Source organism: Lissotriton vulgaris, chromosome 1_1 (genome assembly GCF_964263255.1).
Source record: "Lissotriton vulgaris chromosome 1_1, aLisVul1.2, whole genome shotgun sequence".
NCBI lineage: Eukaryota > Metazoa > Chordata > Amphibia > Caudata > Salamandridae > Lissotriton > Lissotriton vulgaris.
In genome coordinates this window covers 973,210,773-973,235,595 of record NC_141685.1, presented here as the reverse complement: position 1 = coordinate 973,235,595, position 24,823 = coordinate 973,210,773, and the positions used below count along the sequence as shown (strand labels likewise).

At 50.0% G+C, this 24,823-nt stretch overlaps 1 protein-coding gene across 1 annotated transcript in view; it reads right to left on the bottom strand.

The window, feature by feature from the left end:
- The window catches only part of LOC147748318 (NXPE family member 1-like), a 477,620-nt gene that overhangs the window by 187,855 nt on the left and 264,942 nt on the right, over nucleotides 1-24,823 (bottom strand). The window contains exon 2 of the mRNA XM_086960166.1: nucleotides 6,747-6,860. Coding sequence (XP_086816292.1) covers nucleotides 6,747-6,860 — 114 coding nt within the window. The remainder of the gene's footprint in view (nucleotides 1-6,746; nucleotides 6,861-24,823) is intronic.

The window sequence follows — 24,823 nt, the reverse complement described above, 5'->3', positions numbered from 1 at the left end:
AAAGCTGCTGGGACCATTCCACCAGGACTCTCAATTGGGCAGCCTTATAATACAAGTGCATGTCCGGGAACCCCACCCCCCCTCCAGTCGTGGGCGTCGGAGAACCGCATACGAGAGTCGCGCCCGACCGCCTTGCCAGACGTATTTCAACATCAAGGTCTTAAGCCGACGGAAGTAATCCACTCCTATCGGAATGGGTAAAGCTTGGAAGAGATATAGGAATTTAGGCAGAAGGACCATTTTAAGCGCATGAATCCTGCCCAACCACGAGATATATTTCGGTTTCCACCGCTCCAATTCCGCACGTATCGACGCCAGCATCGGAGGGAAGTTGGCCTGAAATAGTGCGCCTACGGTAGAGGTCAGCCGTACGCCCAGATATAACAGGGAGGAGGTCGACCACGAAAGTGGGGTAAGCGACCGGATCTGGTGCACCTCAGCAGGCGGTAGGTTCAAGTTCAAAATGTACGATTTATCAAAGTTAACTTTGAACCCCGCCACCGTTTCAAACTCAGAGAGCACTGCATGGATATGTGGTAACGACAACGCCGGATCCCGAACTGACAGTAGTACGTCGTCAGCGAAGAGTGAAATCTTATGTTGCTCACCCGTAAAGGGGAGGCCCAAGATCCGTTCGTTCTCCCAAACCGCTACTGCCAATGGTTCTATGCTAAGCGCAAAGAGAAGTGGCGAGAGCGGACAGCCCTAACGTGTTCCGCGGGAGTGGTGGAAACCCCCGGACCTGTGACCGTTAACCAGTACCCGAGTGGTGGGACTATTGTAATTGGCCTCAAGCATTCTTATGAATCGGGGTGAGAACCCGAAGGCTACCAACGTGCGATGTCAAAAACCCCAATCAACGCGATCAAAGGCTTTTTCCACGGCAAGCCCTACTAACACCGCCGGTATGTGAAACCGCTCAGCCTTCTCTATCAAATGGATTACGCGCCGCAAGTTGTCGCGAGTCTGTCGACCTTTTATAAACCCGGACTGATCTGGGTGGATCAGAGCCGGCATCAAGTCCTGCAGTCTGCTAGCAAGAATAGAAGAGTACAACTTAGCGTCCAGGTTAAGGAGCGCTATCGGGCGATAGGATGCGCAGTTGGTAAGATCTTTCCCCGGTTTGGGGATAATAGTGATCAGGGCCTCAGCCATGGTGTCCGAGGTTCTACCCTCAGAAGCCATCGCGTTGAAAAGGGAGACCAGGTTGTCGCAGACGTCTGATGCAAATGTTTTATAAAACAGGGCCGTGTAACCGTCAGGGCCCGGGGCCTTGTGTAGTTTTAGAGCCTTAATGGCGTCCAGTACCTCCTCTCTAGAGATGAGGGAAGACAGCAACTCGTTTCATTCCCTGGAGACCTGTGGGATAGGAAGACCACCCAAAAACGCAGATTGGGCCTCCGAATCTAGGGCGTCGCTCGAGTAGAGATCCGCGTAGAAGCGACCAAAAATGGCCGCCTTGTCTACATCCTTATGCCGAATAGAACCTGTATGGTCCCGAATGCCCCCGATGTAATCCCTCTCGTGCTTATCTCGAAGCTGCCGGGCAAGGTGGCGCCCAACCTTATTCCCCTGGGAGTAGGAGAGACGTCTGAGCCGCAGGAGGGTAAATTCAGCCCGGTTGTTGTAGTGGGCTTTCAATTTCCCTCGTACCGCCGTAAGCGGGCGGAGAGTCACCCTAGAGGGGTTCGACTTGTGCGCCTGCTCCAGGACCACAAGCTACGACTCCAGAGCCTCCCTCTCCTTTCGCCGAAGCTTGTTAAGATTCGCGTTAAGGGCGAGGCACGTACCCCGTATTGAGGCCTTGCACGCATCCCATGTGGTATACACTGACGTGTCAGAAGGCGGGTTAAGAGTAAAAAAGTCTCCTATGGCCTTTCGCAGCGCCTTACAGGACACCTCATCCCGTACCAACGCAGCCGGGAAGTACCACTTCCGCCAGCCGTCCCCCCCTACAGACCAATGCAACCCAAGCACCACTAGACTATGGTCCGACAATAAGAGCGGGAAGATATCAGCCATCCGAATATCTCCCCTGAGGGCTTGGCTTACAAAAATGTGATCGATGCGGGAGTACGAGCGATGGACGTGAGAAAAGAAAGTATAATCCTTGGCCTGAGCGTGTACGAAACGCCAGCTATCCACCAGTCCCAATTCGCCTACCTGACGTTGCGTTTCCTCTGAGAAGATACCAGTATCTGCCCTGTGCGCCCCCGAGCTATCTAAATCCCTGTCCCACACCATGTTGAAGTCCCCCAGCAGTATCAAGTGTCCATCCACAAAGTCCCCCATCTTATCCATCAAGCATTGCAAAAAACCATTTTGGCCCGCATTCGGAGCATAAACCACAACAAAGGTACACTGGCGGTCGTACAATGACCCCTTCACCATTAGCCAATGGCCCTCCTTACCACCGCTCACCCCCAGGGGTTGAAAGTGGAAAGAGGCCCGAAAGAGGAGGGCCACCCCTCTATGCTTCGTGGGCGCCGACGCCCTGTAGATAAGGGGGAAATGCCTATGACGGAGTCTCAGTTCATCTCTCCTGGCCAAGTGGGTCTCCTGGAGGGGAACTACATCCAGATGGTGGTCTGAGAGATACTTCCAGAGCTTCTGTCGTTTCTGCGGGGAATTGAGACCCTTCACGTTCCAGGTACCTATACTAACTGGCATGATGTAGACATGAGACTCCGTGCTATGCATTTGCTAAGGCACCCCGAGTCCAACCCCCGACCCCCGCCATTCACCAGTCCACACCCCTCTGGATCAGGCCCCCCTCCCAACAATCCCCCCATATTCTGGGCCATCCCTCCCATTTCAGTGATCTCCACCTCCGAACCTCCCTGACAGGGCAACATGTTAAATTCTGTATACTGAAAGTAATTTCACAAAGACAGCAAGGGTGAAACCCCAAGTACCCTCTGTTCATGGGGAATCACATTCACCCCTCCCCAGCTTCCCAGAGAGGCCTCTCCCCAGCAAATCACAAGAAATGGAATGGTCACATTGTAGTGCAAGATAAGAAGTGCAAAGAAGAACATCACTAGTGCCAAGAACATCACACACACACCATCACCGTTCGCCACCACACCCCCCCTCCCCACCAACCCCAACCCCAACAGTTCCCCTACAGTACCAACCCCCAGAACTCCCTTCTTCCCACCCCCCTCCAGCAAACCAAAAAACAAGAAGACAAATCGCAAGGCACTAAACCTGAACCAAGCACTCAGCAGTTCCAATGGGCCACGGGTCACAAGGTCCACATCAGACTGGAATCGGGGTGGGGGCACCAGTTCGGGAGCCCCCAGGGCCACAGCCCGGGGTGTCTTCTCCAAAAGTACCATAGTACCCCGAGACCTTAGGGCCAGAGACCCTCCGGCGCCCAACCATCAAGGAAGCCGGGGATCATGCCACTCCAGAGCTCTGTTGAGTATCTGCTAGCGTGGCCGAAGCCACCGATGCCACCGCAGCCCCCCTTTCTTGCAAGCTAGCAGTGTGGTCCGGACGCCCCCGGTCCGGGGAAGACCCAATTCGATGCCATGAGGAAGATCGATGCCGTCCCCTCGATGGGGAGGGATGCGCCGCCTGAGAGGAAGGGACATCCTCCAGCCCAGAAGATCCTTCGCGGCCTGCAGGGAGCGGATTTGCGCCAGCCTGTTCTGCCATCGGAATATTATACGGAAGGGGTGCCCCCAGGAGTACGAGATGTTACGCTCCCTCAAGAAGGCAGTCACTGGGCGGAATTCTCTCCTCTTTTGAAGCGTTGATGCCGCTAAGTCCTGGTAGAGTTGCGGACGGTGGTCTCTGAATTGTAAGGAGGTGATGGCTCTAGCTTTCCGTAGGATACGCTCCTTTGTTTGAAAGTCATGCACACATACGAGGATGTCCGGGGGGGGGGGGGCCACCCCCTCGCCTAGGCAGGCCGACTCTGTGCACCCTATCCATTTTAATTTCCTGCACGTCCTCCTCGTCCAAGATCTGCAAGAACAGGGCCTGGACATATTCACGCAAGTCTCCAGCCTCACCGTCCCAAGGGACCGCCCTGATACGAATATTGTTTCTCCTGGAGCGATTCTCCAAGTCCTCCGCGTGGGCCTGCAGGTCCAAATTCTGTTCCGTAAGGCGAATAATATCCTGTTGTAGTTGGTGTACATCATTCGCCACACTCAAGTCGTGGTCTTCCAGGGTTGCCACTCGTTCACCAATGCCATCGACATCCCTCCGCACCTCCCGGAGATCCGACGCCAGCTGGGCGCGAAGCTCAGAAATATCCTCCTTGATAGAGGCGAACAGCTCCGTCATGAAGGCCTTGGTGGCGGGCGCCTCCTCGTCCAACTGCCGAGACGAACCACTAGCCCCAGGGGAAGATGGCTGCTGCGACGATTTGGAGGCCCCGTCCTTAACCGTCCTTCCTTTGCGCTGTACATTGGACATCTCGGAGGGCCGGCCGTGCCGCGGGACCAAGGCTATCGTACCTTCACCGGGGATGAAGAGTGCTCAGGCGAAGCGTAAGGACCCACTAGGAATGCAGGCCTCCCCGCCGCCGTGTAACTGCGCCACGGGCGGCGGCCGCCTGATCAAGATGGCGGCTCAAAAGCTCCCCGCCAAAGTCCAAAAGTCAATGCAAGGACAGTGTCGTCCAGCAATCAGTCCCTGGTTCTCCGTCTCCGTCAATCGGGCCACGAAGGCAGACCCCCTGCTCCAGCCACATGCCTCCGCTGGTCCTCCAAGTGATACTGCGGCCGCCGGTGAGGGGACAGCGCAGGCCAAATAGTCAGCTCGCAGGGTAGAGTAGGCCTCTAGTTCTGCTCACATGCCGGGCCGGGGCCCGCAGCGCAGGCACAGTACCTTCGGTACTTAGTTGTTTCACGCCACGGGCACCACCTCAGAGTGTTAGGGTGCTCGCGGGGCAAAGAGGACACCCCGCTTCTTCAGTGGACGCCAGTAGCCGTCTCTGCGTCGTCCAGTAAAAGACGCTCCCAGGCTCGTACAGCTCCGCTGATAGTCCGAAGTACACCCTCCACGTGGCCGATCGTCTGTTGAGGTCCTCGGGTCCGCTGCAACAAAGCGCCCAATACCGCCGCAGTGCTTCGATAGTGCGGAGCAACACTGGCGGCGATAAGGGGGCAGGAGTGATCCGCTGCTCCGCGACGCCACGCCCAGCCGGCGCCGGCTCCTCTGCACTCACAGGGTGGCCTCCCCCACACGCAAGTCCGATGCGTAGTAGGCCGGGCGATGACTCTCCCGCAATGGCGCTCTCCGGTCTCCTATGGCCTCGCTGGGGGCTCCGGACCTCCCTACTCGATGCCGGTGACCTCTGCGAGCACCCCAGAGTCGATTGGCACCCCGTAGGCGATGCTATACAATGCTTAGCAGGTCGGGCGCCGGAGCGACTCGAAAGCACGTCTTACTCCGACGCCATCTCGGCCACGCCCCTTAGCCACTTTTTTTAGCTAGTCGGGATGGTACTAACAACCCTAAAGGCTTATGTGAATTTCGCAAAGGTGGCCAACAAGATTTGCTCCACGTTTTCTTATATGTCCTAATGTGTGCATAGTTATGGCCCGACAGCGTTTTATAACCCAAATGAATAAAGTAGAACGCATTCTCTGCACAAGATTTAATTACATTGTGTAAATCTCCGGTTAATGAATATGTTTGCTGTTTAATTTCTTAAAAAGCTTTCTGAAGCGGTTTTAAATCATATGCACAATCCGCAGATTTTACCTTATCTAATCCTATCTAATGCTGTTTGAGGAGGTGGTTGAATATTGCTACTGTACCATCTTGTAAGTGAGTCTAAAAAACAACTCTTATAGCTAAGCATTTTTAGAAGTATCTAAAATTATTTTAATTCGGTATTTGTTGATCTCAGTTGAGGTCTGGATCAAAATGGTACTGTACTGGGAGGTCATTGTGGTCAAAGTTCGGTGCGTTGTCACAAAGTATAATGTTTTTCTAATCGGGAGAGCAACAACAATAGTTATGCATGTTCATTTTAATCCGTATTTTTTATGACCTCCTTTGGCTTATGAAAGCTGTGCATAGCATAAATTGAAGCCATCCTTGTGAAAACATAAACGGACATTTTGCGACAATGGGAACTGTTGCATATTTGTATTAATCACAATCGTGTACTTCTTGCCAGGTTTTAACTTACATTATATTTTTTTAGCAGCTTTATATAGCACAAACTCGACCCAAAGGTATTGTAGTGCTTTACATGAGCACCAGTTAATTTACACAAGGACACAATAATTAATTAAGTAGGCTCGGGGAGATTAAGTGATTTGCCAAGAATCACAAGATGTGGACGCGAACCCGAGGCTCGAACCTTGGTTTCACAGCTCCAAAGTCGACAGTCAAGCAGTCAGACCACATCCTCTCCCCAGAAAGGATTACACTTTCTGCGAACTCACTTACGCAAAATGTCATGTGGCATCACTTCCTGAGAGGATACTTGTGGATAAGGCTATGCCATGTCATATGATGTCATTTCCTGTGATGTCATGAGGTCAAAAGGCTTGTGATGTCACTTTTCCTACCCCAGTCATTTTGGTGATTCGACATTCATGAGCAGCTCCTCCCCTCAAAAGCATAAAATACAAACTTCTCTGGCCTCCAACATAAATAAATAAAAACACCTGGACTGCTCCACCGTTAGAAACAAAGCCAAATATCATTAATATTAATTTTGGTCAGCGTTCGGAGCTATTGGCATTCTGCATGCAACAACAAAGTAAACGTACCTTGAAGAGCCCACGGTGAAAAGAGAAGCTGATGAGAAAAAGATGTGCAGTCAACAGCGCCAGCAAGACGACGAGCTTCCTCTTGGTGCACAACAGGAACATAACGCCGTTGACCTGTGGAGACAAACGAGGAGTGTTTGACAGGTTCCAGCTTTGCAGCCTCGACACATTTTAAAATATCTCTCTTCGGCCACCAACCACCCCCACTATCTCCGCCCTACGTGAGTGCATCCGTCAAATTCAAATATTGGCTCACTCTGTTCAAAGGCAGACTCGCAACTGCTTTTTTTCAATCTGCAAAGAATGAAAAAAATAAGCATACGCAATTTTTAGGTGCGTACCTCACATGACAACAAAGCCGCTGTGAATATGGCCTTAAAACATGTTTTAGAACACTGCAGTTTTCCCAGGAAGTGAGAATATGACCAATGGAGAACAGGAAAAGTCTACGGGCTGCCCTTTTCTTGATGTCACAGTAGGCGTAAAGTGAATGGAGAGCTATGTGGGCTCACCACTGTATCAATGGCTTCAAGGTAAAGCAGGGTATCCAAAAGACGATTCAAATTAGTGAGTCAGTAGCTTTAGGGTGAAACAGTCATCCACGCTCACCTCAAAAGAGCATGCCAAGGGCTTCAGGATAAACCAGGGTGCCACCCCAGGTTGGGATCATGAAAGTGTGTCAGGGATTTCAGGGTAAAAAGAGTGACACACAAGGCTGTAATCAAACCAGAGTGCGCGTGGACAGAGTGACCACGAGGTTACTTTCCTACTATTCGCCCTACCCCCCCCCCTCTGGGTCTCACCATATGGGCCATGCCCAGGAGGGACCCTGTGCTACGAGCCGGCCCTCGCGAGGTCGCTTGTCGAGTGTGGGTTCCGGGTGCCGGGGGTGGGACAAGGGGCAGGGCGGGAGGGGGTGTCCTGCAGTTTGGCCAGGCAGAGGTCGAGGCCGTGCACTGGTGTTTCTTCCTTTATCGGCACGGCCTTATCTTATCTTTCACCACCGCTCGCTTTTAGCCATGTGCAGAGCGGGGAGTCAGGCACGGATAGCGATGTTTGTGTGGCTGAAAGCAGTAAGGGGCTCAGCCGTTTGTGGGCCCCGCAGCCAATACTTGGTGAATATCTCCGCTGGCCCGCGGCGAGTTTCGAGGGCCTCGCATTTTGCGCTGGCCATGCATCCCGTAAGGGAGGATGGGTGGGGCGACAGGCGGCCCGGGTGTCCTCCGCAGTCTTTCGTGGCCGGCTGGCTTTGGTTGAAGAGGAGTGGGGCTGAAGAGCAGGTCCCCCACCCCTCCAGTGATGGCCTTTCGTGCCCTCTGCTATGGGCACGATCTTGGCTTTGGGTACTGCGGTGCAGGCCCAAGCCAGAGTCAACTAGGCCCCGTAAATTTGGATAGGGAAGGGGGATGGGGCGACAGGCCCGGCGGGCCGCATGCAGGTGTCCACTCTCGAGTGGGGGCAGTCACAGTGGGAGTGCGGGGTAAGAAGTGCCTCGCCGGTTTTCGGAAGTGACGTTAGTAATCCACTCCCCGCCCCTGGGGGTCCCACCGGTGACCAACCGTCCGTAAATTTCACGGACCATCCGTTATTTTAGTATGATGTCCACAAGGCATCCGTAATTTAGGGTCCCCAAATTACGGACGCCTTACAGACAACATACTAAAATCGAATTGGGAAATTTCACGAAGGTATTAGGTTTCGCTGCGAGAGGCCCCATGAGTTTTAAGAGATTTCACTCGGGGCTTCTCGCACTTATCTTTTAAACTGACAAGGCTGCATGCAAGCCCCACCTGGACCTCGCTCAGACTGTGGAGTGGCCCATTGTCATTCTGATACTACAGCTGATTAGCACTTACAGGATGACAATGGGCCCAATTGTAGTGACAGCATGTGCTCTCCTTCACCAGACTAGGGGAAGGCATTCTGCTTTTGTCTTGGCGCCATGCTGGAGAAATAAAAATAAAATTACTAACAGCGTTTTCACTGTACATTTAAAAGTCAGATTTCAACATACAAATAACAAGCATTTGCAATGCAATAGGTCTCGTATTAGGAAAGTTTGAGCTATTGGTCTTGTAAATGACAATTTTTTTATTTAGGTTTTGTTTTTGAAAATAGCTAAATTAATAGCTTTGTCATTTACCATGCCAATAGTTATAACTTTCGCAAATGTGACACCTATAGCATTTGTAATGCAATATGTGTTGTATTTACGTGACTTACATGCATTGATATTACAAATAACAATGGTTTTTATTTTTTTAAAATAATTAATACTTAAATAAAAGTTATTGTAATTTATAATGGCAATAGCTTAAGCCCAGGAGGGACCCTGTGCTACGAGCCGGCCCTCGCGAGGTCGCTTGTCGAGTGTGGGTTCCGGGTGCCGGGGTGGGACAAGGGGCAGGGCGGGAGGGGGTGTCCTGCAGTTTGGCCAGGCAGAGGTCGAGGCCGTGCACTGGTGTTTCTTCCTTTATCGGCACGGCCTTATCTTATCTTTCACCACCGCTCGCTTTTAGCCATGTGCAGAGCGGGGAGTCAGGCACGGATAGCGATGTTTGTGTGGCTGAAAGCAGTAAGGGGCTCAGCCGTTTGTGGGCCCCGCAGCCAATACTTGGTGAATATCTCCGCTGGCCCGCGGCGAGTTTCGAGGGCCTCGCATTTTGCGCTGGCCATGCATCCCGTAAGGGAGGATGGGTGGGGCGACAGGCGGCCCGGGTGTCCTCCGCAGTCTTTCGTGGCCGGCTGGCTTTGGTTGAAGAGGAGTGGGGCTGAAGAGCAGGTCCCCCACCCCTCCAGTGATGGCCTTTCGTGCCCTCTGCTATGGGCACGATCTTGGCTTTGGGTACTGCGGTGCAGGCCCAAGCCAGAGTCAACTAGGCCCCGTAAATTTGGATAGGGAAGGGGGATGGGGCGACAGGCCCAGCGGGCCGCATGCAGGTGTCCACTCTCGAGTGGGGGCAGTCACAGTGGGAGTGCGGGGTAAGAAGTGCCTCGCCGGTTTTCGGAAGTGACGTTAGTAATCCACTCCCCGCCCCTGGGGGTCCCACCGGTGATCAACCGTCCGTAAATTTCACGGACCATCCGTTATTTTAGTATGATGTCCACAAGGCATCCGTAATTTAGGGTCCCCAAATTACGGACGCCTTACAGACAACATACTAAAATCGAATTGGGAAATTTCACGAAGGTATTAGGTTTCGCTGCGAGAGGCCCCATGAGTTTTAAGAGATTTCACTCGGGGCTTCTCGCACTTATCTTTTAAACTGACAAGGCTGCATGCAAGCCCCACCTGGACCTCGCTCAGACTGTGGAGTGGCCCATTGTCATTCTGATACTACAGCTGATTAGCACTTACAGGATGACAATGGGCCCAATTGTAGTGACAGCATGTGCTCTCCTTCACCAGACTAGGGGAAGGCATTCTGCTTTTGTCTTGGCGCCATGCTGGAGAAATAAAAATAAAATTACTAACAGCGTTTTCACTGTACATTTAAAAGTCAGATTTCAACATACAAATAACAAGCATTTGCAATGCAATAGGTCTCGTATTAGGAAAGTTTGAGCTATTGGTCTTGTAAATGACAATTTTTTTATTTAGGTTTTGTTTTTGAAAATAGCTAAATTAATAGCTTTGTCATTTACCATGCCAATAGTTATAACTTTCGCAAATGTGACACCTATAGCATTTGTAATGCAATATGTGTTGTATTTACGTGACTTACATGCATTGATATTACAAATAACAATGGTTTTTATTTTTTTTAAATAATTAATACTTAAATAAAAGTTATTGTAATTTATAATGGCAATAGCTTAAACTTTTGTAAATAACATTTGTGAAGATTATGTTCAGTGTATTTTATTGTGACGAAAATCCAAGAACAGATGTCAAATATTAACATCTTTTTGTTACATTTGTAATAAAGCTTGAAACATTGAGATAACATATTTGAACCACTTGTTGTTGAATGGTTGCACAGATTGATGCTGTGGTGGAGATCAGTGATGTTGTGGTGCCACTGAGTGATGCTGTGGTGGTGCTGAGTGATGCTGTATGCTATGCTATGTTTTGTTTTGTTATGCTATGCTATGCTGTTTTGTTATGCTATGCTATGTTTTGTTATGCTATGCTATGCTATGCTATTATTATTATTATTATTATTATGTTTCTTATATAGCGCCTGAATCGACCCCCGAAGGGGTATCTCTGCGCTTGCCTTGGGAACCCGTCCTGGCTTTTCCCTGTGAGATAGCCCCTACAGGGCATCCCCAAGGTGAAAGCCAGGCATCCCGCCGCGGGGGGCCGTTGTGGAAATTAAGCAAGCTTAATGCCCAGAGTTGCAGAGTGTGAACCCATGATTAGGTCAGGCACCGAAGCGAGAATTATCGAGTCCATGGACATTTGAGCTCAAGACCCTGCCGCGTCGGGAATTGAACCCTGGTCCCGGTCTGACCTCTGCTTCAGGGTCTGCCTGCTCTAACCAGTGAGCCACACTTCTCCTATGTTTTGCTATGCTATGCTATGTTATGTTATGCTATGCTATGCTATGCTATGCTTTGTTATGCTATGCTAGGTTTTGCTCTGCTATGCTTTGTTGTGCTATGCTATGTTTTGTTATGCTATGTTTTGTTGTGTTGGTATGCTATGCTGTGTTTTGCTATGCTATTATGTTTTGTTATGTTTTGTTCAGTCATGCTATGTTTTGTTTTGTTAAGCTATGCTGTTTTGGTGTGTTTTGTTATGCTATGTTTTGTTCTGTTATGCTATGGTTTGTTATGCTATGCTATGTTTTGTTTTGCTATCCTATGCTTTGCTTTGTTATGCTATGCTATGTTTAGTTTTGCTATCCTATGCTTTGTTTTGTTATGCTGTGCTATGTTTTGTTATGCTATGCTATGTTTGTTGTGTTTTGCTAGGCTATGCTTTGTTATGCTATGCTATGTTTCGTTATGCTATGTTTTGCTCTGCTATGCTTTGTTATGCTATGCTATGCTTTGTTGTTTTTTATTATGCTATGCTTTGTTTTGCTATGCTATGTTTTGTTATGCTATGCTGTGTTTGGTATGCTATGCTGTGTTTTGCTATGCTATTATGTTTTGTTAAGCCATGCTATGTTTTGTTGTGTTTTGTTAAGCTATGCTGTTCTGTTGTGTTTTGCTATGCTATGCTTTGTTATGCTACGTTTTGTTATGCTATGCAATGTTTTGTTGTGTTTTATTATGCTATGCTTTGTTTTGCTATGCTAGGTTTTGTTATGCTATGTTTTGTTATGCTATGCTATGCTATGTTTTTTTATGCTATGCTAAGCTTTGTTTTGTTATGCTATGTTGTTTTTTTGTTATGCTATGTTTTGTTGTGTTTTGTTATGCTAAGTTATGTTATGTTTTGATATGCTTTGTTATGCTATGTTTTGTTATATATGCTGTGTTTTGTTATACTTTGCTTTGTGTTTTGCTATCTTTTGTTATTCAATGCTTTGTTTTGTTATGCTATGTTTTATCTTATGATATGTTTTGTTGTGTATTGTTATGCTGTTTTGCTATGTTTTATGTTTTGTCATGCTATGTTTTGTTGTGTTTTGTTATGCTATGCTATGCTTTGTTGTGTTTTGCTATGCTATTTCCTGTTTTGTTATGCTAGGTTTGGTTTTTCTATCCTATGCTTTTTTTTGTTATGCTATGTTTTGCTATGCTATGCTATGTTTTGCTATGCTATGCTAGGTTTTGTTATGCTATGCTGGTGAGGGTGTGTGAGGGTGAGTGAGGGTGTATGAGGGTTAGGGGGTGTGAGGGTTAGGGGGTGTGAGGGTGAGGGAGTGTGAGGGTGAGAGGGTTGTGAGGGTGAGTGAGGGTGAGTGAGGGTGGGTGAGGGTGTGAGGGTGTGAGGGTGAGGGGGTGTGAGGGTGAGAGGGTGTGAGGGTGAGGGGGTGTGAGGGGGGGTGAAGGTGTGTGAGGGTGGGTGAGGGGGGGTGAGGGTGAGAGGGTCGTGAGGGTGAGTGAGGGTGAGGTTGAGTGAGGGTGAGGGGGCGTGAGGGTGAGGGGGTGTGAGGGTGAGAGGGTCGTGAGGGTGAGTGAGGGTGAGGGTGTAAGGGTGAGGGGGTGTGAGGGTGAGGGGGTGTGAGGGTGAGGGGGTGTGAGGGTGAGGGGTGTGAGGGTGTGGGTGTGTGAAGGTGTGTGAGGGTGAGTGAGGGGGTGTGAGGGTGAGGGTGTGAGGGGGACTGAGGGTGAGGGTGTGAGGGTAAGGGTGTGTGAGGGTGAGGGGGTGTGAGGGTGAGGGTGGGTGAGGGTGAGAGGGTTGTGAGGGTGAGTGAGGGTGTGTGAGGATGAGGGGTGAGGGCAGGTGAGGGGGGGTGAGGGGGTGTGAGGGAGGGTGAGGGGATGTGAGGGTGAGGGGGTGTGAGGGTGAGTGAGGATGTGTGAGGGTGAGAGGATGTGAGGGTATGTGATGGTGAGGAGGTGTGAGGGTGAGGGTGGGTGAGGGTGAGGGGGTGTGAGGGTGAGGGGGTGTGAGGGTGAGGGGTGTGAGGGGTGTGAGGGTGAGAGGGTGAGGGAGGGTGAGGGGGTGTAGGGGTGTGAGGGAGGGTGAGGGTGAGTGAGGGTGTGTGAGGGTGAGAGGATGTGAGGGTATGTGATGGTGAGGAGGTGTGAGGGTGAGGGTGGGTGAGGGTGGGTGAGGGTGAGGGGGTGTGAGGGTGAGGGGTGTGAGGGAACACCGCCCCCAGCAGAGGAGCCAAGATTCTGTATGATCAGCCTGACTCACTTACCTCACAAGCTGACTCGCGAGTTATAGAGTCTGAGAATGAGTGTTAATGAGAGTGAGGGCAGAGGGGCTGGCACGGAGAGTGAGGGGAAGAAAGGCTGGCATGGAGAGTGAGGGGCAGAGGGGCTGGCAAGGAGAGTGAGGGGCAGAGGGGCTGGCTCGGAGAGTGAGGGGCAGAGGGGCTGGCTCGGAGAGTGAGGGGCAGAGGGGCTGGCACGGAGAGTGAGGGGCAGAGGGGCTGGCACGGAGAGTGAGGGGCAGAGGGGCTGGGACGGAGAGCGGAGAGTGAGGGGCTGGCACAGAGTGAGTGGCAGAGGGGCTGGCATGGAGAGTGAGGGGCAGAGGGGCTGGCACGGAGAGTGAGGGGCAGAGGGATTGGCGCGGAGAGTGAGGGGCAGAGGGGCTGGCGCGGAGAGTGAGGGGCAGAGGGGCTGGCAAGGAGAGTGAGGGGCAGAGGGGCTGGCATGGAGAGTGAGGGGCAGAGGGGCTGGCACTGAGAGTGATGGGCAGAGGGGCTGGCACTGAGAGTGAGGCGGAAGCCAAGGTAGAGCGTGCCCATATGTCTAAGTGGCAGGAGAGAGTCCAGTCATTACTGGCTGGAGGGAGGGAAGAAAGCTCGGGGGTAGCTATGAAAATATTTTTTAGCAAAAGAGGAGTGAGCGTCTGATGTGTTCAGGCTCCAGGCGGGTGGGTAGGAAAATGACAAATATCTTCTGTATAATTATTTGAGGTTTTCTATAGTGTGGACCACATTAATTAGACATCACACTGGTATGGATAGATTTATTTAAATGAAAAAAAAAAAGTACAAAAGGAAAATATTTACATATACCCGTTTAAAATCCATTGGGTCGATCAAGTTAAAACGATTGCCGATGAATCTAGCTTTAGAGAAGCCCACCAGTAACGCCAGATGTACAGAGTACACAGTCTCTCTAGCGCTTCCATTCCTTTGAAAGTTGTGAAATAACACCGTACAGCAGCCCTCGACAAAGTGTGGATAAACCTGGAGACTCTGCAGTAGCTGGCAGATGATGCGAAATAAACTTTTATGCTTTGGGGCCAAAACATTTTATTGTAATTTTTGAAAGGGGAAATGAACATTTTTTTCTGTTCTAATAAGGGTTCTAAATCCATCAGTTTTTGGTCGCCCAGAACATGACCCAAGTTTGATTATTTTTTAGGGGTACAAAGACGAAAACGCATGAAATAAATGATTCCTTTTATACACGAAAATCGAGTGTGGGAAGACCTTGGTGTTCAGAATTCGACAGGAATCACACAAGTAAAAGCCCGTTGTGCCTAAAAACTGAGTTGTGTTTTCTTATGTGTTTATTTCTTGAGCAACTTTCAGGAAACCGCCTTGGAAAGGCTAGTTTTGCCGCGGGGGCCCTGGCGAGGGTGGGAGTAAAGCAGATTTGTTTTTTTCCTTTCCTCTTTGGCCTGGCATTCTGACGCTCTTTGAAATGAGATCAGTTTCAAGTTGTGCTTTAAAAGCCTTTCCCCTTTTTCCCAAGGAGGTCCCTGAGCTCTTCAGGAGGGGAGCGCTGATAATACACAGTCTGCCTGCTGCTGGCGCCAGCCTCGCGAGCTGTTTATCTGGCTGGCTGCAGAGAGGCAATTACCTCTGTCTCACGTAAAGCCACAGCCTCCTCTTTTAAATGCCTTATTGTATGAAAAGAAGAAAAACAATTAATGGGTTGTTCCTGTTTAAAGCTCTCTCACGCATTTTACACACAAAAAAGAGACGGATTAAAATCTCCTAGGAAAAAAAAGTTCGGAAATGTACATTTAAAAAGCTTAGAAGCCCTCTCTGAGGTTGGTGGTCTCGATACGCCCCTTCCGCTCTTTTTTTAGATTAACTGGATTCTTAGTTATATTTTTAAAAAGATGGTTAGCAAAGTTTCCCCCCTCGGTGGTGAAGAAATGACAACAGTTTGTAACCGCTGAAATATTGTGCACTCTGCTTCTAAAATGCTTATTAGTGAGCGACTGGAGGAGGTGATGGTTAACTTAGCTGGTTAATGCACCTGTAGTAAAGATGTAAAACTAAGGTCACGCGCTACTAAAGCACGGTAACTGATCGCAAAAAACGCAGTGTGTGTACATAGAGCAGGTCAGTTAAATAATTTACGTTTTAAAGTAATTGCTTGTGCCACTTAAGGCTGCTTGTAGCGCGCTTGCTTTCCGGGATACTTCTAGTCGAGGCGGCCAAAGTGAAGTAAATAATTAGGGGAGGAGAAATGCCAGAGGCCGGCCGAGCGCACGCTGGGGAAGCCTTTGAAGTCATGGGGAGGGAAGCCTGTGGGAGGCTGATGCAGGGGGGATTAGAAATGCGAGTCTTGCTAAAGATTTTTGCGCTGTAACTGTTTTTGGTGACAAAGTAATGTTTACAGCTACCTTGCCCTTGTAAAATGAAACCTCTTGTGCTAAGAATCTCAAGAGGTAGTATAGGTGGGTATTTCTCAATGAGATTGCGTGACTGCATCTTCTAAATCAATTTTGGAGTGTAATTGATCGATAGAAGGCTGCCTTGTGTAGTGTTTTGGTAAGTTTATCTACTCCATTACAAACAAATGAAAGATATTGCCCCTTCGCTCGAGTAAACGGTCCTTATCACACAAACTAAGATTGTAAACACTCCATACGAAAATCCACTATAAAAGTGAATAACGCTGCCTCAATGCGTTTATAAGCTTTAGATTGAGAGTGTAATATGGGAGCCCTAGTGAATACAAGACCCCGTTATTGTGGTTCCGATGCTTTGAGCTCAAGTGATGGATAAACTGCTAGTCACGCCCTGTGATCTTTGCATGCAGCCACTGGAGAAGCCTGCTTGTGGGGACTGGGAGGAAGGGTGACGAGACGCAGGCCCTGCAGTGAATAATTATGGGAGGAGAGCTGCTGGCCTGAGGCAGAGCGCACCATATGGAGAGGGAGGGGGGTGGGCCGAGTGCAGGAGAAATGCTGCTGGCAGGGGAAAGGCTCGTGCTAGCTCGTGCATGAGGAGCTTGTCACGTGATTCTATTCTCGTGAACTGTTAGAAATCCGCCTGTTAGAAATTTTCTGGTTTAGCAGTAATAGGTCTCTCTACGAGACCCAAAAAAATACTAGTTAATATTTACTGTTACATTAGCAGGGCCTGATGTAGCTTTTGCAAAGCTGCGCGCATCCTGAAAAACTGAAGTACACGATTGTCTCAACCTTATATAAACTTATTTTGACATGTATTTATTTTGGTTGTCTAATATTTATATAATATTGTGCGACCTCTGATATGTCTGTAAAACGTATGTTTGTCCCACATTTTTGTCCTGAATTCTTGTCCTGAATTTTGCGTCCTGAATTTGCACCTATGCCAGTTGGTCACCCTACCCTCCATCCGATCCTTGCCTGTGAGGGACCCCGTCCCAGGCACTTGTGTCCGCCCGGCCCCCACCGCTAGGGACGCCTGCTGTTCAGAGGGGGCCGGGAGGTGTGGTTTCTCCCGCATTTTAGGATATCTTCTCTCCCCCAGTCCAACCTTCCCTATAACCCATGTGGGCTGGGCCCCACAGGCACGGCCCCCCTGAAATCGGGGGGAGGGGTCCAAAGAGGCATTAGGCAGATCCCCCAGGATATCGCGATTTCGCTATTTGCAAAAAAATCGCGAAATCTGCAGCTTTGTGCAAATCCCGTGATTTTTGGCAAACCGGCCGCGAAATCCGCCGTTTTCATTGGGCACACGCGGAGAGCCAATAGAAACTGCTCTGCTCTCGGCCGCGCCCGGAGAGCCAATAGAAACTGCTCTGCTCTTGGCCGCGCTCGTCTTCTTATTGCCTCCTCACTCTCCCGATCCAGGATTTCGCGGGACACCCAGGTCAGGAAGAGGTGAAGGTGGAAGCAGCCGGCGGCGAGGGAGAGCAAGCAGGAGGCCAAGGACCGGGACGACGACGAGTACAGGTACCTTCCTCGGCAGCCGGCGGCGAGGGAGCAAGCAGGAGCCAGGAGGGAGCGCAGGAGGGAGCAAGGACCGGGACGACGACGATGAGTACAGGTACGTACCTTCTTGCTGCTACTGTGCTACTGTGGGGGCCCGCCGCACACGGGGCACGCAGCTGGCCCCGGGGGCACAATTCCAGTTGTTGTTCTTTTTGGTGGGGCCCGCCGCACACGGAGAACGCGGCGGGCCCCTGGGGGCCAAAGTCAATTTGTTTTACTTTCCGGTGGGCCCGGACGCACACGGGGCACGCGGCGGGTCCAGGGGGCCCACATTGCATTCCTTGGGGCCCAAAGTCCATTTTTCTTTCTTTCCGGTGCTTTTTGTCACAGGGTTGCCCACAGATTAATTCATATTTTAGCTCTGCAGGTTTTATCAGCATTATTTCTCCACCACTTTCAACTGTAGATGTTAGGTGGATTGATTTTGAAGCACTTGACTTGTATTTACCACATCTTGAAATGTGCTGCAAGATCTTGGTATTATTGTTTTTACATTATAACCAGCAGCACAATACTGGTCTAGATTTGGAGTGCTCAGAAGAACTGAACGTACATGGTCAAGATTAACATGCCTTTTAACCAAAACAAATGGGCTGAATTGTAAATAAACAAAATGTACATAGCTCCATGTTGTAAAATAACTCAAACAATAAGATATCTGTGTTTGTTGTCGAAAAAAACCCAAAATAAAATGCCGCTAAATGCCGCTAAATTTCAATTTTTGTGCCGCTAAATTTGCCAATCCATGCCGCTATATCCAGGGGGGGTCTGATTAGGTAGACTATTGGTCTCCAGGCATGGGTTAACAACCGGGAGCAGAAGTTGTGTGATCAGTTTTGCAGCTCCTCAGGGCAGTTTTGTACGGACAGTGAGGGTCCAGCACCGTCCTCGGACGCTCCGGGGTACTGCGGTGCAGGCAGGGCCAGGTCGACAAGGCCATGTATTTGGGAGAAAAGAGGGGAGGGGTTACATGCATACATGCCAACATTTCAGGAGAGCAATGTGGGAGATTGTTTTTAAAAATCGGGAGAATGGGACTTTGAATCGGGTTACTGGCATGTATGGGCTCTGGAAGTTGCTGCTGCAGGATCGGACATTTGAAACGCAAATGCACCTTTTTTCCTTACCATTCATAAGCATGGAGCCCGGCAGGTTGCTGGCAGTGCATTACCCCCAACCCCCCACCTCACCCCTGAATCAGCTTCCTGGGCACACACACAGCCGCCCCGAGTACTTCACAGGTCTTTAAAAGACCATGCGCTTGTTAATGATGAACGCAGGGAAGACCGAAGTCATGCTCTTTGGCAAAGCTGACCAAATCTGGTCACCGGACTGGTGGCCTGACGCTCTTGGTACCTGCCCTGCCCCCAAACCATACGTCAGGAACTTGGGTGTAATCCTAGACAACAAGCTTACCATGTCTGAACATATAAAAAAAACAGTGGGAAATGGCTACGGCCAGATACGTAGCCTGAGGAAGATCTTTAAATGGATCCCGCTCTCAGCACGCATGCCCCTAGTCCAAGGACTGGTTATAAACAGGATGGACTATGGGAACGCCCTGTTTTCAGCCATCAACCAGTCACTACTAAACCGACTACAGGTTCTTCAAAATACTGCTGCGAGGCTAGTATTAGATCTACCCCCTCGCACCCCGTCAGCAGCATGTCTCGGAACATTGCACTGGCTCCCCGTTAAAAAACGTATAAAGTTCAAGCTCTGCTGCCTGGTCCATAAGGCAGTAAATGGACATGGACCTGCTTACCTGGAAAGGAAACTTAAAGCTCATATTCCAAACAGGACCCTACGCTCCTCCAGTAAAGCCCTTCTCTCCGTTCCCAGAGCCCGAACGGTCAGAAACGGGGACAGAGCTTTCAGTAAAACCGCCCCAGAAGCATGGAATTCCCTCCCCACATCACTGAGAGAAGAGCCAGATCACGCCAGATTCCGGAAACTACCAAAAACCTGCCTTTTTAATCCCTAGTACTCCGAACCCTTAAACCCCTTGAATCTGCTGAAATCCAAGGATCTTGTCTGCTCCCAGCGCTCTGAGACCTTCGGGTAAATTATGCGCTTTACAAGTGAAATAAATGTAAATGTAAATGTAATGAGGCTTTCTTGGTTTTTCACCCCTTTAAGAGCCCCTGCATCGCCACTCTTTGCTGGAAGAATTAGCACTTTACACAATACCAAGCCCCGTCAGCTGAAACCCCTGTGGAATCAGGTTTTTGCTTGTAGGAATCGGGAGGCGGGAGACTAGCCCTGAAATCGGTAGTCTTACGCCTGAATCGGGAGGGTTGGCATGTCTGGTTACATTACCGGTGGGCCGCGTGCGGGCCACAATGTTTTCTATCTCTCGCTAGGGGGTTGGGGGTATAAACTCAGTTTTGTGCCGGTGGCTCTCTGGCTTGCGGGGCGTGGCTGTGCTTGTCCGGCGGGGACAGCTAACAGGGCTTTCCTAGGCTCACATTAGCTCTGGTGGACCCTCTCTGGAGCAGTCTTGCCGTGTTTTGCCCGCGCAGCCCGATGCGCCCCCTCCTCCTCGGCTGGTACACAGTGGGGATGCAGGCTCAGCTCACAGCTGGCGAGGGACATTTCCGGGTAGGGGGCTTCTCCTTTCACAACCGCACCTCAGGGACGTTAGTAGACTTCGGGGGCTGTGAGTCGCCCAACCGGTGTGCATTACTGTGCACCTTTGCAAAGGCACACGGCGGGGGCATTAATTTGCCTTCGGTGCCTCCGCCCTGGACAGTCAAGTTTCATTTGGGGTAGGATGCAGCCGCTGCAGCTCAGCATACTGCGCGCCCCTCTAGGAAGTGCATCCTGCTAGACCTGGAGCCTTGAACGTCACGCTTCTGGGGGCAGCGTGGGTGCAACATTAGTAAGGAGGCAATGGCCATCATCGCTTTTGGTTGGCGTCTGTGCTAATTGGTTTTCCCTTCCAGCACTTATGGCGACTGGATAGACGACGCCCAGACACCAAGCCTGCACTAGGCCATTGATCAGGTACATGGTTAAGGGGCACACGGTGCACTCCGGACAGAGAAACGGTCCCAGGAGACAGGAATGCCTGGAATGAGTTCAACATGTCTTTCAATACAGGGCACACTGGAGCAAGATTTGCGCACCACACAAGGAGAGCATTACAGGGAGCAGGTATAGCAGGACGCACACTAGGGATCCGTGCAGGCATTACCAAAAGATTATGCGGGGTTTCAAATGGTACGCAGGGTGCAGGCAACCTGGGGGAGGGAACTCTGGTCGCCCGATGGCAGCCTAGTGACATTGCGATATGAGGGGAAAGCTGTCGCATCCTGGACCGTGTTAGATGACCCAACAACGGTTTGGGGCGTAGGTTTAGGCGTGTGAACTACGGAAATTGAATTATGCACATTGACATGCTAACGGGCACCGGCACATAGCACAGCTGCTCATTTTAATGAGCAGAAAATTAGTTTCTTATAATCCAACATATGTTCAAAACAACTAATACCTGCCAGCCTAACAATTCTTAAGCTTGGGGGGCTCGACCCGTCTTATTTGTCACACTTGAGCAGTGTGATGGTCAAGAGTTAGGGAAGGTCAGGCGCTGGCAGTGGCAATGTGTGGCGCAAATTGCGGTGGGCTCATCACAAGGACAAAGCCCCAGTCCGGACTTGTATCGCGAGTACTGCTAATTTACATTATGCAACTAGCGACCATTGTCCAAGTCATGACCTGCTGTAGGCATGTTACTTGTTATATCATATATCACCAGCCGATAGGAAAGATAGCAGCACTGTTGAGAAGGGTCACGCCTGCACAACTGAAAATATCGTAGCAAAGAGCCAGGGACTTTCCGCAAAACAATAAGCAGTTTTGTCAGATATGCGTACATATCGGTTTAGCAGAACCAGGGGAACAGCATGTATGCTCCGCAACCCTGCTGTAATGTAAGTCAAAGAAGCCTTAATAGGGTCTCAGCGACCTTGAACAGTGGCTAGCAGGCAGCCTCTTCTGGGCTGGGAACCTCACAACCCGTATAATGACTGTCAGCTAAGGTTCACAGACAGTAAAGGTTTACAGACAGGTTGAAGTGCTGGCTCAGAGAGGTCTCCACTCTGGCAACTGCCCGGGGCATTGTGGGTGTATGTTGTGTATATTATTTCTCGAATACAGGCTCGGGGGCTGCAGTTATTTCACTATTGGGGCACAAATAGGGATACTGAGAACAAGACCAATATCCTGCATAATAACCCATGCTGTCCCTGCGTAACCCCAGCTTAGAATGTTCTAGTGTGCAGACAACAAAACATTCTGGAGAATAGACTGTTGGTTAACTTGTGGGGCTGTCAAAATTCCAAAGCTTCTCACTCAGGGGGATGTCTCTACAAGGTATGTAGGGAAGAGAAACACGAAGGAAAGCCTCAACAATCCATCGGTAGGTAAAGGGGTAAATGCAACCTTGGTCTCCTGCACCAGAGTTGGATTTACATGGGAAGGTACAAGGATGACTATTTCATTCATTTATCTATAGATCAGTATGAGTAATATACAATTGGTTTGGTATTCTGCAGGGCGAGGGACTCAATCATTTTCACCCCAGCCAATATAAAGCCTAATGAGACACACATTCCAGATTCGGCATTCAGTTTAACACTAGGCAGCTCTTTGGCATAGGCAAGCATAGTGTTAGATAAAGGGTCACAGCAAAGCTGGTCGAATATGCTACTTACCAGTATGCATCTGTTCTTGGCATGTAGGGCTGCTGACATTCATATCTGTACATAGATCGCCGCCTAGTGTTGAGTCCGGATGATCGCACATTGTTTTCCTGGAAGAGTCTTCGAAGTATCACAAGATAGGTGGCTCCTCCCCTGGACTACAGTGCGCATGGGCATCAACTCCATCCCCAGATTGTTTTTAGCCATTGTGGCAAAGATGGAGTGTAACACCGTGAGTGATGACCATGCTAAGAGTGATTCTGAGTGCTGCAGCCGCTACAGGCGCCGGGGAGGAGGGCGAGCGATATGAATGTCAGCAGCCCTACATGCCAAGAACAGATGCATACTGGTAAGTAGCATATTCGGTTCGAGGCATGTGGGCTGCTGAATTCATATCTGTGCATAGAATACATAGCAGTCCCTCCATTAGCGGCGGTCGCCTGTGCCAGCTGCAGCAGTTTGAAAAAGTGTTTTTAGAACAGCCTGCCCTACAGCTGCTTGCTGTTTGGAGTGCACATCAACACAGTAGTGTTTCGTAAATGCGTGTGTGGTAGACCACGTGGCTGCTCTACATATGTCTTCTAAAGGAATATTTCCAAGGAAAGCCATGGAGGCCCCCAACGTTCGGGTGGAGTGGGCCCGTGGGGGGACCGTTAGAGTGCGCTTGGCTTTTTGATAGCAAATATGAATGCACTTAACTATCCACCTGGCTATACCTGCTTTGGAAATGAGGTTGCCTTTGTGCTGCGGCGAAAAGGCAACAAATAGTTGTTTTGTTTTCCGAAAATCTTTGGTCCTATCAATGTAGTACATTAAGGCTCTCTTGACGTCTAGTGTGTGGAGCATTCTCTCCGCCACTGACTCAGGATTTTGGAAGAACACAGGCCATTCTATAGTCCGATTGATATGGAACTGTGAAACCACCTTAGGAAGAAACCTAAGGTTAGTGCGAAGCACCACCCTGTTGGAGTGAATCTGTATGAAAGGCTCTTGGATAGTTAGTGCCTGGAGTTCACTAACGCGTCGCAGCGATGTAATCGCTATCAGGAAAGCCACTTTCCATGTTAAGAACTGAATCTCGCATGAATGTAGAGGCTCAAAAGGTGGACCCATCAGTCTGGTGAGAACCACATTTAGGTTCCATTCAGGAGCCGGTGGGGTCCGGGGAGGAATGACTCGTTTGAGTCCTTCCAGAAAAGCTTTGATGGCAGACACTCTGAAAAGTGAGAGATGCTACCGGTTTTGGAGATAAGCTGCTATTGCGGATAAATGTATACGAATGGAAGCATAGGCCAGATTACAATTTGTGAGTAGATGCGTCTAGCGGGTTGATGTTGTGGTCTGCACAATAAATGACAAACCGCGTACATTTTGCCGCATAGCATGCTCTGGTGGTGGGCTTTCTTGCCTCTCTTATGATATCCATACAGTCGGGAGGCAAGTTGAGGTAGCCAAATTCTAAGACTAAAGGAGCCAGATCGCCAGGTTGAGCTGTTGCGGATCTGGATGCTGAATGTCGCCATGGCTCTGAGTCAAAAGCCTGGGTGTGAGGTGCAGCCTTTGATGCGGTACCACGGATAGTTCTAGAAACGTGGTGTACTATGGTTGGCCTGCCCACGTCGGAGCAACCAGGATAAGTGTCATCGAGTGTTGCTTCAGCTTGCGTGCCACCAGCGGTATTAGAGGTGCTGGGGGATAAGCGTGAGCAAATATGCCTGACCAGTTCATCCATATCGCATTGCCCTGCGACTGTGGGTGTGGAAACCTGGCGGCAAAGCTTTGGCAATTGGCGTTTTCCTTTGTGGCGAACAGGTCTATCTCTGGATGACGCCACTGCTGGAAGTACTGGTGGAGTACTGATGGATGTATCTCCCACTCGTGCATTTGGTGGCTGTACCTGCTGAGCAGGTCTGCCATCTGATTGTCCTTGCCCGGGAGGTGTTCCGCCATGAGGAAGATGTTCCTCTGAATGGCCCACTTCCACATGCTCTGAGCCAGATGAGACAACTGTGGAGAGTGTGTACCTCCCTGCTTCTGAATGTAGTACATGGCCGTCATGTTGTCCGTCCGGATCAACACGACCTTGTTGCACAGATGTACTTTGAATGCTTTCATCGCCATGAAGATAGCCATCAGTTCTAGAAGGTTGATATGCATCTTCTTTTGCTGCGTTGTCCATAGTCCCTGCACTGTGTAGTGGAGTACATGAGCTCCCCATCCCTGGAGAGATGCGTCCGTTGTCAGAATGATCTGTGGCACAGGCGCCTGGAATGGTCGGCCCCTGCACAGGTTTTGTGGATTCCACCAATGCAGAGAGTTGTGTGCACAACCGGTCACCAACACTAGGTCTTTCAACTGTCCGTGAGCCTGATTCCACTGACGTGCCAAGCACTCCTGAAGCGGACGCATATGTAGTCTCGCGTGCGGGACTATGAAGATGCAGGAGGCCATCATGCCTATCAACTGCATGAACACTCGTGCTGGAAGCGAGTGCTGCGGTCTGAATTTTTGTATCAGCGATTGAATGCTGTTGATCCTCACTGAATTCGGCTGTGCTTTGGCTGCCAGAGTATCTAATGTCGCGCCCAGATACTGCCGTACGTGGTCGGGCTGAAGGTGGGACTTTGGAT